We start from the raw sequence: 20246 nt of genomic DNA, 5'->3' as shown, positions 1-20246 counted from the left end.
GTTTTTTTTTGGTAGAAATATATGTCTAATATGTTTAATTAAAGGTTTAATGTTTTTAGGGTTAAATATGTTTTTGCTCTTTATAAATATATTAACTTTTCATTTTAATTTCTCTAAAATTTTCCTTCAACTTTTAGTCCCTATAAAATTTTCAATCACTATTTTTTGTCCCTATTTTTAGTTAATTTTTGTATTTTTTTTAATAAAATTGTGCAGAAATGTGTAGAATATTGTAAAAATCACTCCAAAAAGAATTAGAACTTTTTAACAAAACATAAATTAAATATGAATTTTTAACTGCAAAAAATATAAAAATTCATATTTAATTCATGTTTTGTTAAAAAATTATAATTTTTTTTTGGGAGATTCTTATAATATTATAAATTTTTCTGCAAAATTTTATTCAAAATTACATATAAGTTTACTTTAAAGAGAGACCAAAAGTGAAGATGTAAAACTTTTGGAGAACTAAAAGTCGAAGAAAACATTTAGAGGGATTAAAACGAAAAGTTGACATATTTATAGGGATCAAAAACATATTTAACTCATGTTTTTATTTTAGTAATATTTATGTTCTTTATTTTAGAGGTAAGGTGTCAATGTTATGATACACCAAAAATCCCACGTAATCTAATATATAAATAAGACTCACACTCTTTAATATTGTGGACTCATCAAAAAGGGTTTAAAGATGAATCCTTAAAGGTCTTAGTAAAAAAAGATATATAACAAAAAAACTACCAAATAGACTAGTTTAGAAAAAACAAAAGTGGAGTTAATAACTTGAATAAATTTCAAACCAAAAACGATGAGAGAGGGGCAGAAAGAGAGAGGTGACGATATTAACACATTTGATGCATAACCAAACTAAGTATGGACTCCACATGTGTAACACTAAGGAGGAAATGTCATTGCAATTGATCAATCTCGACGCATAATTAAACTAAGTATCGACTCCACATGTGTACCACTAAGGAGGGAATGTCATTGACATTGATCAATCTAATTGTGACACATAAGTCAATTCAACTATGTTTTTTTCCCTCTTTCACATGTTTTCAGCTTTAAAGAAATTGTTTTGCCGCGTATCACACTTAAATTGGTCAGTATCATATGACATTATGTCATGTGACATCACACAAGTGCAATCCAGTAAGTATAAGAGTATATGGCGAAATAGATTGAGTGAAATAGAAAGAAAAGAGATAACATCAATTTTATAAATAAATAAAAATAGTATATAAATTCTTTTTGGTTACAAAAATAGTATATAAATTCTATTCCCTTTCACCGTATATCACGCATATAAACATACTCTAAATTACAACAAGCAAGATACAATTTACAATTCAATTCAGTAATTGTTCCTCTTCCACGTGACGCATTTACATCGATTAATTAGCAACAAACAAAAAAAAATCCCGAAAGATAAAAGAGTGTGTTTACAAAATCTTAGAACGAGAACATTAGAACATCATGCACACAAACACAAGTACGGTTGTTTCAAAACTACACTACAAGATCTCTTTTGATAGAATCAAATATAAATACAAAGCTTCCTTCCACCTATATTGCAATTGACTGCTTGCCTATCGATATTATTAATTAGATTAGATGCGGTGGTGGAGACGTCTTTCTCTACAATTTAAGGTTGGTCATCAGTTCCCTCACACCCATTTCATGCTTGACTGGACCATATATAGGTAGATTATAAAAATAATACAAACCTTCCTTCTACCAATAAATAGTTGTTCTTAATTGGTAGATAATGTCGTTTGTTGCACAAAAGTTTGATGCTGAAATAAAATATTTTGGAGAAGATTGCCAAAGTTTTGGAAGTTTCAAACTGATCTTGCATTTAAGAAAGTCTAAGCAACCAATTTTGAACCTATTCTCCAACAAAAAAGTTGGTCGAAGATTAAATTAAGGATGTACTTAAATTAAGGGTCTTGTTAACTTGTGCCCTAAGGGCACAAGATAAGAAACTAAATATAGAAATTCAGTTTTGGAAATTGTGCATTCATAACCTTAAAAGCTTAAAAACTTATCTTTCCAATGCAATATTTATTGTTTAATTCTATTTTAAGATTCTTATCTTGTGCCCTAAGGGCACAAGTTAGCATTTCCCTTAAATTAATAAGTATGAAAAATGCTAAACAGTGCCCTTAGGGCATTGGTTAAGATTAGGGGTGGGAATAGGCTAGGCCGAGCTAGGCTTTGCAAGGCCTGAGTCTGGCCTGCCATATTTTTTGAAGGCCTAAGCCTGGCCTACGGCCTGTCATAGGCTTACTTTTTAGGCCTGAGTCTGGCCTTCTGAAAGCCTGATACGGCCGCTAGCCTGTTTAAAAGCCTATTTCATATGAACATCTTTTAATAAGCAATGTGATCTAAATTTAAATAGACTAAGAAACTAATATATCAACTAGATTAAACTCTTTTTTGATAATCAAGATAAGTTTTTAGCGAATTTGACTATATATTGTATCATATTTCAATTCTAGTTTATAATAATACATTTAAATATGCAAAAAATTAATGTATGCTAATAAGCTTAAATTAATGAATAAGTTAACAAACTTTTATTTTAATTCAAATTACAAAATATAATATAATAATAAATAATAATATTCATATTTACTTAAATAGGCCGGCCTAATAGGCCTAAGAGGTTTTTTCAATGGCATGTGACCTGGCCTTTTAAGCTAAATAGGCTTCTAAAAACGCCTAGGCCTTCTCTGTTTAAGAAAAAAGTCTGGCCTGGCCTGACCTGTCGTAGGCTAGGTCGTAGGCCCCTGTAGGCCGGTCTGGCCTATTCCTATCCCTAGTTAAGATGATAAAAATAAAAATATTGTATTGGAAAATGGTGAAAATTGAAGAATTTAACTTTTTAAAAGTCAAAACATCGTTGAATTCAATGTAAATATACTACTTTTAATTTCCTTAACCATTGCTCTTGGGGCATTGGTTACCAAGACCCAATTAATATTTAAGAAAGAAAAAAAAGTGCGTTCCTCGGTAATGAGTTTTTTTTTTTTTTATAATAAAAGAGGGATGACGTTCGGTTATGAGTTTATTAACTTGTCCAAAAATGTTAAGTGTGACAGTAGATTTTTGTGAATTAAAATACTAAGTAAAAGTAAAAGTAAGTAAAAAAGCAAGGCAGAAAAACATAGGTTAAAATAAATTGGTTGATTGATTGAATGTATCTACAATAAAATTTACGGATGGTATTTATAGACCAAACTAAGCCTCATCAACCATGATCATCATGGATTCTTTCAACAAAAAAAAAAACCATGATCATGGCCGATTAAGATTGGGGTTTTAGTGCCGTTACTCTCCTCCAAACTCTCATGATTGTGTGTAAAATCATGGTAGTAGTCCATTGTATGTGTGGCGCTATCGATTGGCCATTACATCGGTGGGCAGGTGGTTCTATTAAATTTGGTTTTAGGGGTTATTCCAAAGTTTTACATGTCTTTCCTAAAAATGTCGAAAAGTGTGTTGATTAAAGTTGTTATGCTTCAAAGGAAATTTTTGTGGGGATGTTTGTTGGGGAAGAAGAAAATATGTTGGGTTAAGTGGTGCGACATTCATAGACCGAAAAGGAGAGTTGGATAAGAGACGATACACTTATCATTTTATTATTTGTGCGGTTTGGTGCACTTGTTGAATTTTTCAACACTCACCACTCGTGAATAAATAAAAGAAGAAACAAACAAAAATAAAAGGAAAAAAATTAAAAATGAATGAATGAAAGTTGGATGGAAAACTTCTCTGTTTTTGTTGTAAACGTGAAGGGAATGATTTTGTTGTTGTGCAGTGCCTTTTTCAATCTAAGCTTTTGGCCGGTCACTTATTCTCCTTAATGTGAGTTGTTATTTACACCATTTTTTCTTAATACATTCTCATTTCCTTTTTTTCAAATTATTTTGCCTAGATTATTTATAATCAAGGTTAACTTTTGGAACCCTTCTCCACTCCTATTCCTTATCTTCTCTCCTTGCATCACTTAGGGATGGCAAAACAGGTTTAATCCAACGAGTTGGATTGAGGTTTTGAACCTACCTCCTATAATTGGCCCACCCTGTTTAGTTGCTGAAAAAGTGGGTCATGGCGGGATGGGGCGAGATGGCATGCAGACTCATTACAAAATATTTATTTAATTTTTATTGTACTAATAAATAACATGTGACCCCATTTTTAAGTTATTTTCTCCTAAAAACAACTTGGTGATTCTTTAAGGCACAAAACGATTGGATAATTCTTTATTAACCAATTGTTTTTCTCTTTAGGTGAGACCAGGATGAGAATAAAATGATTATGAGAAAATAAAAATGGCTATTTATAACGGTAACATATTTTTTTAATAACAATTGTCCCAAAAAAATTGTTAGATGAGTCATCATGCCAACCCCTCAGTTCGCCTCTTGGCGGAGCGGGGTGTGTGTTTGAGTCCACCACCTGAAGTTGGTCCGCCCCTCCCCATCCTGTTTTTGGCGGGCTAATAGCGGCTCGGGCCTAAATGGGACAGGTTCGCCCGCCATCCCTAACATCACCATTTTCCTCAAGGTTATGTTTGGCAGTTTAAAAAGAATAAAAAAATAATATGAAACCTATGTAGTAAGCAATTGTGATAGAGAGGAGATTGAATTCAGAGACAATGAAAAACAGTAAAGTTGGCATTTTCAAAAAAGAAATTAAAATGCTAAATCTGTTTTTGGAAATTGTAACAGAAAATGGTGAGCAAAATATTATACCTACATTCTCTTATGTTTATGTTATATATGAAGAGAAAATGAAAACATGGGAAGTAAACATGCCTTAGTTTTTACTTTTTACAAAACAAATTGTATATTTAGCTCAAATTTTATTAATTTACTTTACCACTTTACTTCTTTTTCTCCATCATTAATCGGTCATATAGTTTTTATGGAAATATTGAAAAACGGAAGTAACTTTTTTTAGATAAATTAGGAGCTCTCAAGCATCAAATGTTGAGTAAAAAAATAAACATCAAATGTTGAAGCTCCATAAATTAGTTACTTTACCGCTTTACTTCTTGTTTTGAGAAGGTTCAGCATCCAATTGAGTATTCGGTACAAGTACCAAGTCTTCTTCATTGTGAGCATTATCTTCCACAATAGGAGTGATTTCAATTTCAGTTGTGTACAACGGAATGCCTTCATTTTCATTTACATAGCCAACAATATCATGCTTACCAGAATTTTGATTAGGAGGAGCCCCGGAGTTATGTCACATGGCAGTCTCAACCATAGTAGTAACATAATTCGCATTCACCTACTAAATAAAGGATAAAAGTTTGAACTATTATTAAAATAAAATAGAGTAATAGCCATTTTGATGATGAATATGTCACAAATAGTCATAGCACAAAATCAGAGACTATTCCTTACACATTCAACACCACAATGAGTATTACCCCAAATAAAAAATTAAATAAACATACAGTTCAAATGCACGATGCATTTGAAGACGTCAACACCATTTTTTACTATAATGTGTATCCTCAAATCCAAATAATTTGCAATACATTTGGTTGCTTTTATAGATAGGTTTCTTCTCTTGTTTTCTCAAATCTTCCAATGTGGGACTTAAACAACAGCATTGTGCATTTATGCTACTAGCTTCCTGTCAACTTTGATGAGGCTTATTATTCTTTTTTGCATGATGTGGCTCATTTTATCATATAGTGATGGACTTATTTCATTTTAGTATTATATTCCGAACCGACGCATACCAAAGCTTTATACCCCCTTACCGAACTCTTCACATACCGCGTACTATGAACTCTACCTGTACCGCATACCAACGCAAATTGCAAATTATATGACTACGGTCTCAACATTTGAAAATGGATCATCAATTGGGACATCTTCATTTGTATTACAAACATTAACAGTTGCATTAATGATATTCGTGTTATCAATTATGACATGAATATCTTCTATTGGAATATCAATGTTAGTATCACTAACAATGGCTTCTGCACTAGTGTTAGTATCAATTATGACCAACAGAGCTTTCCATATTAGCAGCTGCATTTATTATGTATAACATGATATGAACCACTGGTGCAGTGGGCATTACCAGTTGCAACACAGGTTCATGATGGATTCCAAGTGTACCATGTGCTATGTTACCACTCACATCCTCACAAGCGAAATGAAAAGAAGTAGATGCTTTGCTTCCCTTATTAGTGTCGTCCATGGGAGGATTTGCTTTCTCAAGAGCTGGTTTTTCAACAAATTTTTGGATATCCTTCTTGACTGTGACTTTCTTCTTGCCATTTCATCTTTGGGGACTTGATCTCTATCCAATAACCTTGCAATTATGACAAAAATCTGGAAACTTTTCATATATTACCTTGACATTGAAGGCATGACCCTCCCTCATCAATGGATAAGGGCGTTCCCACAGCACTAGCAATCTCAAAAAGAGTTCTTTCTCTCCAATATTTCTCAGGGAGTTCCATGATTTTGATTGACACCTGAGCATGCGTTTATCGTTGAGTACAAAGATTAAAATCATTGGACCATTTAAATAAACGCAAGAAACCAAGCTTAAGGTTCCATGTTCCCATGGATCATACTCTTCTCATATCATCATAAGAAGAAAATTGTAATTCAAAAAAAAAACCTCTCCCAAGAGAGATGAGCTTCCATTGACCTAATGGTTTCCACGAGACTGATAACTTGGTTGTCTAGTCCCAAGCTTAAGGGTTTATCACCCTTATTCAACAACGGAAGTAATTATTTATGCATAAATGTGATAATTTAAATCAACATTTCAGCTACTGATGAGGAATGGGTCAAGAAAAGGGTTAGACTATCACATGAACTAATACTCAAACTTCAGCCGAGAGATGTGTCCGCATTTAGTGTCTGTCGAAATTGAAGTGAATCAATAGAAAACCCAACAAAAAAACATTTCAATTTTCAACTTGTTAGGAATAGCAAGTCTCTTTTGTTATTTAGCAATGACCATTTATGAATCAACATTCTTTTTGAAAAATATGTTAAGTCATATTTGCCATCAAATGTATAATGGATCATCCTTTAACCATTGGTTTCCCACACACATACCCAGATTAAAACATGTGAATTGAATGGCAAATAACGTGGTAGATAGAAAGATTTGCAAGAAACGCATGAGAAACCAAACTAAGGTTAAAATTGTCTGTGTAACATAACACTTTTTTTTTAAAAGAAGCTTAAATTAGTCCACCTAAATTGACACTAGAGAGAATCATCAAATGTATAATGGATCATCCTTTAACCATTGGTTTCCCACACACATACCCAGATTAAAACATGTGAATTGAATGGCAAATAACGTGGTAGATAGAAAGATTTGCAAGAAACGCATGAGAAACCAAACTAAGGTTAAAATTGTCTGTGTAACATAACACTTTTTTTTTAAAAGAAGCTTAAATTAGTCCACCTAAATTGACACAAGAGAGAATCGAACCTGAGACCTTAAGGAGGAGCACACTCTCAGATCCTAAGTCAATACCACTAGGTCAATCCAAGTGGGTTGTGTAACATAACACATTAGTTCTAAGTTTCAACCAAACTCTTCTCTAAGCAAAACTTATTGGATAACAAAGATCTGGAATCAATTTACAATTATTCAACTTGTGTAGTATTTTATCATATGATTACAGTACAACAACAAACACTAGATCAACTTAATCACAATTCAGAAAAATAGAGAAAAGATTAAACGAAAAGATCATCAACAAACACGAGACGGAATCATACGATCATTTGAAGTGCCATCATCAAAGTTGAGACAGTAGCTTTGAAGATCATAGCTATACTGCGGAGTGCTCCTTTTCCACCCAAGAGATTGTTTCCAACAATTCTTCAACTTACAAAATAGTTTCTTTACAATACATGACAAAGAGCGACACTCAAGTGTCACGCTTCTTTGAACATTATTACCTAGTGTCACTGAAGAGGTAACTCTTGTTTTCCTTTGAAACTTCATCAATTGATTTCTTTGAAAGCTATACATCCTTGAGAGTTTCATTGTATTACTAAAACAAATGAAGCACCTAGTACTTAATGCCACTTTCTAATTTGTGGTTGATAAAAATAAAAACAATATTATCATGAATAGTTTATCATAGTTTACTTTTGCTACCTTCTGCTCAATAATGATGGTCCCAGCTTGGTGAAAGGATTGAAGAGTGTCCTCTAGTAATGTAACATCAACGTGGTTTGTTCAATTTCAATCACCTTTTGAAGACAATCTTCTATGATTTTATCATTGTGATTAATTTACTTGTGCTTTACTCAAACATTTGCCAAGATTCCTAGTATGCTTCTACGAAGGAGTACTAAATTATGGTCGTCATAATTAAAGGTACACGCTATTTCTACGTAAACAGATCAAAGTTCACTAGCTTTTTCTTCTAAAGCCAAAAGTTTATGAACACACTTTATACAAAAAAAAAAATCCAAAATGAATTTCAAGTAACATACAATTTGAGGGACAGATCATATCATGCCGACATGCTAACAATTATTAGAAGGTTAAAAAGAAAAATTGCAAATAGTTTACCATACAATTTATATTTTGCCAAATCCAGTGCAAACAAAAACATATAATTACAAGCTCGTGTTTGGATAAACAACAGCTTAATTAAGTTCTATAGCATAAGCACTTATTATATAAGTGTTTTATGTATAAGTTATTAGTTATTTCTACACCAAAAAATAATCTAAAAGCAAATTAATTTATATGTTATAAACTATTTTCATAGGTTATCTTAAAAAACTTAAGGAAATAAGTTGAAAAGAACCTATATACATTTTATATTATAAGGGTTTTAATAAGGTCTTTCAAATAGTTTCACAAGTGATTGTGTCAGCAAATAAACTCATGTATGGAAAAAAAAAATAACATTATATCCTCTTATAAAAAAAAACGGATAAATTATTATCATGTAAAAGTTTCATCCTGTTATTGTACCAAAGTTAATACTACAAGTCACTATATCAGTGATGAACATTTAGAATCAAAAGTCAAAAGTAGTTATGGTGGTCATGATATTGATGAGTGCAAAATAAATTAACTCCGTTAGAGGAATTGGTTGAGAAATTCCATCAAATTGACAGCTTACCATTGGACATCGATTGACAGGGCTACAAAACTAAACAAATCTCTTACCTTTGCCTCTTGTAAAGGTAAATGTAACTTAGGAGAGAATGTTTGTTAAATGGAAATGCAGAAAAATCAGTCTATTACATCCTAATAGAAAAAAACCTTGCTAATAGTTAATTCCATTGAGTTACATAAAATAATCAAAATGTATATAACATTTATTTAAATCCGTCTATGTCAACAATTGTGACGTGAGAATGCTGCAAAAGTAAGAACAATGAAGACAATAGTTTTACAACGTTTCTAAGGTGATTCACTTTCTAAGGTGATTCACTCTCTAAGGTGATTCATCTATGTACACTAAACTAAACGTCAGCGTGATTCACTTTCACCCCCTATCTCCAAACCGGGTGCGCTAGTATGAATAGAGCATTACGATATTTTGAAAGTCCTTTGATATAGATTGTACACTCACTATCAAATGTAGATTATAGAACAATGGTTTTTCTCTGTGAATAAGATGAAAAAAGGAAGTGATTCATAACGATAAAAATAGCAGAAATTCCGTATTACTTTCTTTATGAGGTTTTTGTTTTTTTGGTATCATATGGAGTAGGCATGTTAATAGAGAAACGTGTAAGCAACGTGTACTACTTAATGAAGAGAAACAATCACGATGATTGTTCTTTAGGCACATAACAATTGCTGCACTCAGACACCTAAAATTAATTAACTAACGTTTGGATAGCGTTTTAAATCGGTTAAACCGATTTTGAAAAATGATTAACCGAACAGTAGTTAACCACCAATAGTTCAATTGTTATGTACCTAAAGAGCAATCATCAACAATCACACATAACTGCGAGTGCCTGTCACTCTCACAAATTCTTCACTTGAAGTTTTAAAATGGGACATAGATGCTGGTTTTTTTAGCTCCCGCGGCGCAACCAAGCCTTGGCATGCATGTACATACATCAGGAATTCGAAAGATGAGTTTGTCAAAGTTAGAACCCTAGGTACCAGACCAGATCAGCAAAGGAAAAGATTGAATCCACGAGGTTATCTTTGTAATTAGAATGGATTCATTGTTATTGAGGCTTGCTAGTGTAAATTATGTAATGACTCATTAATGACATTAGTATCTCAATGGTTGATGATGACCATAAAAACGAGTAAGGATTTCACTCCAAGCTAAAACAGTCTGGTTTGACCAGTACAATGCAACAGGCTAGAAAACTTCTTGGAAAGCAAAAGAAGATCAAATACAAAATAAACCGCATATGTACTTGACAAACCAGGCAAACAATAACTATTGTAAGATGGATGTGTGCCACCCCCCACAAACAAGCATTAGACCTCTCCGAAATCCCAAAATGTTTCAAACGTCCATACAAATTGATGAATCGCCCATCCATAGATTTGAGTTATCACAAACTTATTCATTAAAACATCCAGACTCTAGAGACAAAACATGGATGAACGAACTTGGAAAGAACAGTAATTTGCGTAGACTAATATGATAATAGCTAGAGCAGTGTTAGGAACACGTAGTTATCCAACCAATTAATCATCTTCTAAATCCAACCAAATATCATATATCCAAAAGATACTTAAACATAAGTCAAGGAAAGACAAAATGGTGACAAAGTTTAGGCATAAACAAAATCTCTTGCAAGACCTAAAAACATAAAGATAAGTTTCTCTTGTATTAAAATTAAAATTGCCACACAATGGCATCGGCACTACTTGCAATCTTGAAACAGAATCCACACTCATACAATGGCATTGGCAGCACTTGCAATCCTAGGCCAAAGATCAGCACATTCCTTAGCAATTGGACCGGTGATAGCAGAACCTACAATGAACAGCATGACATAGACATCAAGACACGAACCGAATACCAGCAATGAATCAATTAGACAAAACGGTACAAAGGTAACAATGTAGCAAACTAACAAAAAGACAGGTGGTGTAATGTTTTTTTCTTGTGAAAAAATAACACAGAAGCATTACCACATTGTAACAATAGCCAAAAGGCACTGAAGCAAGTGTATTAATTTAATATTACACTTTAAATTACAAAAGAAAGTAAACATATTTGCATGAGCATTAGGTCCTAAGTATTTACTGTATTTACTACATAGAAATCAGATAAATGAATAAATGATACCTTTCATTTCTCCCTTAGGATTCACAATGACACCAGCATTATCTGCAAAAACCAATACCAAATATTAACAAGAGTACACCAGCATTAAGACATAATTAAAACTGAGAGCACTACAGATTGAATAAGTTATGTTGACAAAATTTGATATTAAATGAATTAATTCCGTACAATGATTGAATTGATATTAGCTAAAGAGAGGTTGATTTAGTAAAATTAATTCGAGCTAAAAGTGAGTTTAAGTAAAATGATTATGACATGTTTAAGTGTTAGAATCAACTCTAGCCTCAAAAACTTCCAATAAATAGCTTCAAGTTACCCAGAGCAACCAAATTTGATTCTAAAAGTGTATAATTGATTATGACATGTTTGGTTGCTTTGCTCTGGAGTAGAATTGATTTTCTACTCGAATTGATTCTCCTGCTCTTGATTCTAAAATGTATTTTCACGCCCAAATTTTATGTTCAACTCACTTTTTGCTCTGGAGTAGAATTGATTTTCTACTCGAATTGATTCTCCTGCTCTTGATTCTAAAATGTATTTTCACACCCAAATTTTATGTTCAACTCACTTTTATAAATAAATGTTATCTAGACATAAATAACTTTAGATTCAACTCACTTTTAACAGAAATCAATTTCAAGGAATCAATTCACTCAATCAATTTTAATCAACACTTATATATAAAACGAGATTTACCAGCAGACAGGTAGCACAATGAAACAAAATTACACATCATGCTGTTTAAGACTGGCAATAACACAGTTATATGCTTCCCCAATATGAATGACCAATCAGAACACAGATCACTCATCATAAATTTACAGAAGCAACATTTCAAAATCAAAACACTACACACATAGGTACAACAATCAAAACAGCGTTTGTTACCTTCGAAGTACATGAAGACACCGTCCTTTCGGCGCCATGGCTTACGCTGACGAACAATGACAGCTGGCAAAACCTTCTTCCTGAGATCAGGCTTTCCCTTCTTCACAGTAGCCATCACCATGTCACCAGCACAAGCTGAAGGAAGACGATTCAACCTACCCTTGATTCCCTTCACGGAGATGATGTACAGATTCTTTGCTCCAGTGTTATCAGCACAGTTCACCGTCGCTGCCACTGGTAGACCCAGTGACATACGGAACTTGTTCCCCGCGGAACCACCACGACCTAATCAGAAAATAGGGATACAAATCAGAAAAAGAGAACAATTGAATCTGAGAAAGGATTCAGAAACACTGTACATACCTCTCTTCGACATGGTTGCGTTCTTTGTTACCACCGCTCTTGTTGCTCTTGCGTTTGCTTATATATGCAAAATGAAGATTAGGGTTTTTTCAGTTTTAGGGTTTATTTGGGTTGGGCTTTCTATAGCTTATTTTCTTGGGCCTTACATCTTTTTATTGACAATTGTTTTTCTCACATACCTGATTGCTCTCTCACGCTAGTAAAAGAGCATTATACCCCCAACGGCAATTAATTGTGGCCGGGTTTCCAACGTAAGAGTCAGCAACAGTTAACTGTTGATGGGGGTGTAACGCTCTTTTACTAGAGTGTAAGAGAAATTGGTTATGTTATAAAAGCAATTTTTTATTTTATTTAGTACAACTCGAATTATTATTTTTTTAGTCATGTTAACTTGTGCCCTTAGGGCACATGTTAAGCATTAATTTCATTCCATCAATGGTAAGAATTTAATGAAGAAAAAAAATTAATATTAAATATTTTGAGCAATAAATTAACACAATTTACAATACATAATTTCTATTAGTGGAATTCTTAACACGTACCCTAAGGGCACAAGTTAACATTTCCATTATTTTTTGGTAAATTAAACAATAGCAGAGTCAGGAATTTTGAATAGTGGGGGAACCATTTCACGAAATTTGTTGGGAGAGAGGGCTGGTGTGGTTCATTTTACGGTTACATGAAACAAGGAGGAATTGTTTTCATTTTTCTCATTAAGAAAGAGAAAAAGAGATGATCGTAGGTGGTTTAGAAATAAAATCTCAAAAAAACGGCATGTGAGGTTAATATTTCCTCACTTATAAACACTTATTCATGTCATCTCTCAACCGATGTGATAAACATCAACAAATAGTGAGATGGGGTGTGATAAATTGCTTATTTTAATTTAAATATATATATATATATATGAGAGAGAGTGTAACAGGTTTTGTTTTTGTGGTGGGGAAATCAAACTAAAGTGAATTTGTGTGCAAAATCTAATACATATATATTACAAGTATGGTGGGGGATGTTAAAGATATGGAATTATGCTCTTTACCAAATGATTTCGCTCATTCTCAAGCGAAAATACCAAAATACTTCTGCGTGAGTTAAGTCACCCTAATGTTAATCTCTGCGTAACTTAACTTACGCATGTGTTAAACTCTGCGTGAGTTGACTCACGATGGCTTCTTTTCATCCACAACACAACACAAAATACAAGAATGCTTTTTGCACTGTTTCTTTTCATCTTGGATTAACTTCCACTTTTGCCTCTTCTTCATCTGTCATTAATAATATGCTTTGGATCAGTATTAATCTAGAATGATTGCATACGATCTCTGTCTTGTGGTTTGGATCAGATATGACCTCCTAATTTATTATTAAACGAATGAAAAGAGTAATCAAATGGGTTTTGAACTTTTGATCATTCAATTGAGTATTTGGCATGTTTCTCATGATTTATATAATATAATATGTAAAAACATGAAAAGGGATGGAGTGTGGGATCATTTAATTTTTCCCTTGTTCTTGTTCTGCTTCACGAACATTTAATTTTTCCCTTGTTCTTGTTCTGCATCACGGAATAGAAGATCTATAAGGGACAGAAATTAATTAATAGATAGTGGTATATTTCGAGTATACCTAAGAATAACCAACGCCATTTTTCACGTAAAGAAACAGTGCAACAAGAAGCAGAATTTGTCATAAATGGAAGAAAGAAGAAGAAACCAGCGTCAATGGAAGAAAGAAGATGAAATTAGCGTGACTCAACTCACACAGGGGTATTTTGGTATTTTCACTTGGAAATGAGCGAAACCGTTTAGGTAAAGAGCAGAATTCAAAGATATGTTTGTGCAGGCCCACACAACCTTGTATGTGTCTGTACGCACTATTGATTGAGATCTGTTGCTTAGGATGGAAAAAATATCATTTTGAAATTTTTTAAAAAGTCAATACGATAAACATTAAATTTATTTAGCTAATCAAAAAATATTATACTTTTTTTTATTTAGCTAATCAAAAAATATTATACTTTTTTATTTGTCTTAAAAAAGGATCCCAATAATTCATAAGTCATAGCTCAACACATAAAAAATACCAAAATTATTACGTTGAATATCATGATCAGAGTTCGAATTTTGGCTCCTCCAACTATGTGTGTGAGTTTATATGAGTATTGTCATTTTGTTTATATACGATTCAAAGGATCCCAACATTTCAAATTTAGCTACAATCTTTTATATTTTGTATGCACTTTGTTATGAATAAACCATACGAGGTTTGCTCACAGGATATCACTTACTCTTAAAGCTTATTAGGTCTAGCTTATCACTAAACCTAATTTTTTTTCCCTCTAATCCCTTATTCCTTAATGTTATTAGGTCTGCATTAATTGCTCTAAGTGTAGCCCTAAAAAATTCCCTCTATAAATCAAGATTTGAATTTCAAAAAGAATTCCAATAATTCCAATAATTGAATTCAGCAAAATGATGTTAGGAATCAGATAAATTTTCTCCTATTTTTCCTCCAATTCTCAACGTGCTATGTTGATACATTGTACTGCATTAATTTTCATAGAATACATAAATCTCTCCACTCAGCAGTTCCTTTTGTTTTCCCACACATTTACACCGTTTATCCCACTTATTTTTTTCCTATAAATACATGGATATCATCTCCCTTAATCATATCATTCGGTTCTTGCTTTCACTGTTTCACTCGAGTTTTCCAGAGATAGCAGAAAAAATGTCACGACCAAAAGCTGAAACCGTGTTGTCATATCATTGTCTCACTGGTAAAGATTAGTTATTGTTTCTTATCATTTCCTAAAGTATTGTCAAACGCATAAACCAAATCCTTATAGCACACTAACCCTGTTTTTACGTGTTCTTTAGTAGGACCTTTGGTGAGTAATCCAGCCACTGAATTGGATAGGGCTGTCAACAAGTTGCGAACAAAATACCGTTCCTATATTGTTGAATATGATGTCGAGGACATGGGTGTCTTTATGTTTCGTTTTATGTTATCTCTTTGTCTTTGATGAAAAAATGCCATTTTAGTTTTGACGTTTTGTTATTTATTTTTTTTTGGTTTTGGTCAGGGTGTTGTGAGGTTACCAAACCTGTTTGGTGCTGATTTTGGGGATCAGGTGACCCTTGGCAATGTTGATCGATTATAAGGAGAACTAGTTTGAAGTCTTGGTTAAAAGAATTAACTGTGCATTTTCTCTCAAAGGGATGGAAGGCGCTTTGAGATTTTTATGGGATTCGACTTGGTGCATGGATCACCCTGGTGTATGTTTGGCTCACTGTACGAGCTAGAGCAAATAATTGTTGGTTTCAATGAGGGTCCTTTTAAGCTAACAAGACATAAATATAAAATTACCATGATGCATAACTCTAGGTGGTCAAAAATCCAGAATGATGTCAAAATACCGCTAAATAGTTTTGATTTTGAATCTTTTGCATCAATCCTAGCTTCAACAGTTGAAGAAAAGATAGTTGGTAATGTAGTTTGCTGTGAATGCAATCATTTTCTCTATAGTTTTGTACAGTGTTTTCATACTTATGACCTATTTGTTTTGGATTAGATATGTAATTCGAAATGTCTGAGGTATTATGAGCTATTTGATGTAAAATTCACGTCAAGTCTAAGAATTACAAACATCACCAATTTATTACTTTACTACTCGCTCTGGTCATATTTATAAGCAAGTTTTGCTTTTTCAGATTCATTAATTAACTAATGTATTAAGACTATATATAGTCCAAATACATCAATTATTTAATGAATCTAAAAAGTGTAAAGTTGCTTATAAATGTGACCGGTGGAAATATTATCTAGGATTCATATGTAATACTGATATTAGATTCCATATACAACGGTTCTAATTTTTTCTTCGATATTATTACATGTCATCTTTTGTAAAAGTTCCAGTTATCTAAATCCTTATTATGATGGGAAGTAACTTATAGCTCATAAGACCCGTGCGGCGCACGGGTCACCAATCTAGTAAATTTATAATTTGCCTTATTAGAAAATGTAATTAAATTTAAAATATTTAAGTTTTTTGTTCCTATAAAATTCTCAATATTTATTTTTTTGTCCATATAAAAAAGAGACATGTTTCCGTCCCTACAAAGTTTCCCCTCACGCATATTTGGTCCAAGTCACTTTCAAAATTTAATTTAGTATTCTTAAGCTTTTAAATTTTTAAATAATTTTTTAAACATGTTTAGAATATTATAAAAAGTTTCTTTACGAAAATTTAGAAATTTTTATGATGGGATGAATTAAATATAAATTTTTTTAATTTCAGAAGTTAAAGATAAATGTAACGAAAATCTCGACCTTAAAATCAAAGTTTTAGTTCATTTTTTGAAGGAAATTTTTAGGGTTAAATATGTTTTCGATCCCTATAAATATATCAACTTTTCGTTTTAGTCCCTTTAAAATTTTCCTGCAACTTTTAGTCGTTATAAAATTTTCAATCACTACTTTTTGTCCCTGTTTTTAATTTAATTTTTGTATTTTTTAATGAAATTATGAAGAAATGTGGAAAAAAATTCTAAAAAAATAGAATTTTTTAACAAAACACTAATTAAATATGAATTTTTAACCATAAAAAATATAAAATTTCATATTAAATTCATGTTTTATTAAAAAATTATAATTTTTTTGGGGATAGATTCTTATAATACTATGAATTTTTGAGCAAAATTTTATTCAAAAATATTCATTCTACATATGAGTTTACCTTAAAGGAAAGACCAAAAGTGAAGATAGGAAAAAATTTACAGACTAAAAGTTGAAGAATTTTTTTAGAGATATTAAAATGAAAAGTTGAAATATTTACAGAGACCAAAAACATATTTAACCCTTTTATAATGTTATAAACAAGCCTGAAAAAAGATCATTCAAAAATACATATTAACTTACCAACAAAGGCTAAAACTATGTGCTAGAAAATATTGTTGGAATGAAAACATGTCACTTTTTTTCACGAGGACAAAAAAACTTATTTGACCAAATATTAATTTCATAGAGAAATTTTTTAGAGATATTTAAATGAAAAGTTGAAATATTTACAGGGATCAAAAACATATTTAACCCTTTTATAATGTAATAAACAAGTCTGGAAAAAGATCATTCAAAAATACACATTAACTTACCAACAAAGCCTAAAACTACGTGCTAGAAAATATTGTAGGAATGAAAACATGTCACTTTTTTTTTCATGAGGACGAAAAAACTTATTTGACCAAATATTAATTTTATCATAATTAATAGTCGCACAAAGTATTAATTTATTTCAAGCATCATTGAATTGGACGAAAAAATTTATTTGACCAAATATTAATTTTATCATAATTAATAGTCGCACAATGTATTAATTTATTTCAAGCATCATTAAATTCATTTAATACGAACATTTATTTATTTCAAGTCAAAAAGTATAACCGTCCTCTATAAATACGATCATATCTCTTCCTCGATTTCCAACAAGAAAGAAGGTTGTGAATCATGGGTCGTAAAAAAATAGGTATTGAATTTGTTGAGAACAGAGATGCAAGGTATGTCACATTTTCTAAGAGAAAGAATGGTCTTTTCAAGAAAGCAAATGAGTTATCAATTCTCTGTAATGCTAGAGTTGGTATAGTTGGTTTTACCCCTGCTGGTAACCCATTTGCTTTTGGTTCTCCAACTTTTCTAGCTGTGGTCGATGAGTACCTTCGTGAAACACAAGGTGAATCATCGAGGCAAAATCTTGAGCCTTCAGGAAATGGAAATATCAACGTGCTTGGCAAAGAACTTATGGGTGTGACGAAAGAGCTGAAGAAGACAGAGACAATTGACAAAGGTAAACTACTTATTGCCTATGATGATCTTGATGTAGACGGACTTAAAAAAGTGAAGGCTTCTTTGGAAGAGCTCCGTGCGGATATTGATGCAGCATCGGCTTTGCTTCTCCTTGCAAAGAAACCTATGTGATCAAAACGGTCAAGTCATCAAGAGGGTCAAGTCTTTGGAGCATATAAGCCTCCTTAGTTTGCAATGTAATGTAGGGGAAAATCCAATGTTATGAAAAATAATCACCAATCAGAGGTTTTGGTTTGTTCGATTTAAAAAATTTATAATGAATAATTTGACCTAGTTTTGCTTAATCAATATTTTATAATTTCTATGAATTTGATTTGAATTTATCGATCTTGAAATCTTTATTACATCAAGCTGCTTTGCTTAATCAATATTTTATAATTTGTATGAATTTGATTTGAATTTATCGATCTTGAAATCTTTATTACATCAAGCTGCAAATTTTGAAATTAGTTTATTGACAAGAACAAATGGGCAAATGAATCGTGTGTGGATCTTATCAAATGTCTTATAAGAATGTAGATATCTTTTAAATTTTAGTGACCTTTGTTTTTTTTTTAAACTAGGCATCCGACCCAAGGACCGACTAATTCAGTTTTTAAAACTTGACATCAAACCCAAGGACCGACTAATTCGGGGGTCCACTCACATCCTCCACCTGCCAGGTGAGGGGGATATTTAAAGTCAGGGCAAACTTATGTATGAACTAACCCATCGAAATTGACATTAGGGAGAATCAAACTTGAAACCTAGAGAAGAACACTTCAAGATTCTAAGTCAACACCATTAGGTCAACCCAATTGGGTTTATGTTTTACTTTCTTTGTTGCTATTTTGCAATTAGGGTGAAAGTCCTTGTTTTGAAATAAATGTGGATTCGAAAGTCCTTTTTTTTTTACAAGCTAGCTTATGAAAGTGAAGAAGGCCAAATTGATATTCCAAAAGATTTATGCATTCAAGTGTGATAACTTCTCAATGACATTTGTTAATTTGTTTATCCTAATACAGTATACAAATTAGAAACTTGAAGCCTATTTTAGTTTGCCTTGGATTTGTAGAGAAGAAAAAAAATACTCCCTCCGGTCCTAAATATAAGCAAATTTGACTTTTTATATTCATTCAATTAATGATGTATGTGGTCCATAATATGAACCACATACATCATTAATTGAATGAACCTAAAAAGTGAAATTTGCTTATATTTAGGACCGGAGGGAGTATTTTAGCAATGAGTCTCCATTAAGTTTCGATGAGGATATTGAGGTTCCTGGAGAATGATTTATCTTTGATATTTTCAATGACATTGAATGTCCAGGCATACCGAACCAATTGCTTAACACTAAAGGTTGGCGTTTCTATCATACCTTTAATGAATATTGATTAAGCCAATAACTTATGTAATGATATATTCCCTCTGGTCACTATTATAAGCAAAATTCAACTTTTTAGGTTCATTCATTAAATGATGTATTTGGTCAATAATATTGACCAAATACATCATTTAATGAATGAATGTAAAAAATTGAATTTTGTTTATAATAGTGACCGAAGGGAGTACACTTTTAAGTCAACAAACTTTGCAAAAATATCACAACAACAACTTTTATAACTCCTTTCAAAAAAAAAAAAACAACTTTTATAACTAGGAAGAGTATCCGTCGTAAAATATTGATTCTCTAATGCTATGAATTTCCTTTCACATTTCATAGAAGACAAAAACATGTATATCTCTATTTTGCTTTGACGATCAACATGAGTGAAGGACATCACCTTATGAGGTTGGACCGTACATACTGCAACCTGTATATAGGTAATGAAAAGGTTAACAAAAA

The 20246-nt window shown here is 32.1% G+C and overlaps 2 protein-coding genes and 1 non-coding gene across 3 annotated transcripts; 1 reads left to right on the top strand and 2 right to left on the bottom strand.

The window, feature by feature from the left end:
* Nucleotides 1-10683: 10683 nt before the first annotated feature.
* LOC146956288 (large ribosomal subunit protein uL14x/uL14z/uL14y-like) lies at nucleotides 10684-12585 on the bottom strand. The gene is made up of 4 exons (XM_085728270.1): nucleotides 12554-12585; nucleotides 12191-12475; nucleotides 11303-11344; nucleotides 10684-10987 (listed from the first exon to the last, which is right to left on the bottom strand). The coding sequence occupies exons 1-4, from the start codon at nucleotides 12564-12566 to the stop codon at nucleotides 10905-10907; spliced, it is 423 nt and encodes a 140-aa protein (XP_085584396.1). The 5' UTR covers nucleotides 12567-12585; the 3' UTR covers nucleotides 10684-10904.
* On the bottom strand, nucleotides 11991-12133 carry LOC146956289 (small nucleolar RNA snoR137). Its single transcript, XR_015025319.1, has one exon. It is a non-coding gene; the product is annotated as a small nucleolar RNA snoR137 (small nucleolar RNA).
* A 5434-nt stretch (nucleotides 12586-18019) lies between the features above and the next one.
* LOC146956287 (agamous-like MADS-box protein AGL29) lies at nucleotides 18020-18713 on the top strand. Its single transcript, XM_085718245.1, has one exon. The coding sequence runs from the start codon at nucleotides 18062-18064 to the stop codon at nucleotides 18527-18529; it is 468 nt and encodes a 155-aa protein (XP_085574371.1). The 5' UTR covers nucleotides 18020-18061; the 3' UTR covers nucleotides 18530-18713.
* Nucleotides 18714-20246: the final 1533 nt, after the last annotated feature.

The sequence above is a fragment of the Medicago sativa genome, chromosome 1, assembly GCF_051527215.1.
Source record: "Medicago sativa cultivar Bolivia chromosome 1, Bolivia_mono, whole genome shotgun sequence".
NCBI lineage: Eukaryota > Viridiplantae > Streptophyta > Magnoliopsida > Fabales > Fabaceae > Medicago > Medicago sativa.
This window is presented reverse-complemented; position numbering and strand designations above follow the sequence as displayed.

What these genes read in the sequence shown, in the direction of transcription:
- LOC146956288 (XM_085728270.1), bottom strand. An exon ending in TGTCTTCATGTACTTCGAAG is followed by an intron (nt 11,345 to 12,190) that starts GTAACAAACGCT and finishes TGGTTTTTGCAG; the next exon opens with ATAATGCTGGTGTCATTGTG. An exon ending in TCCTAAGGGAGAAATGAAAG is followed by an intron (nt 10,988 to 11,302) that starts GTATCATTTATT and finishes TGTTCATTGTAG; the next exon opens with GTTCTGCTATCACCGGTCCA.
- LOC146956287 (XM_085718245.1), top strand. Translation starts at nt 18,062, where the DNA reads ATGGGTCGTAAAAAAATAGGTATTGAATTTGTTGAGAACAGAGATGCA.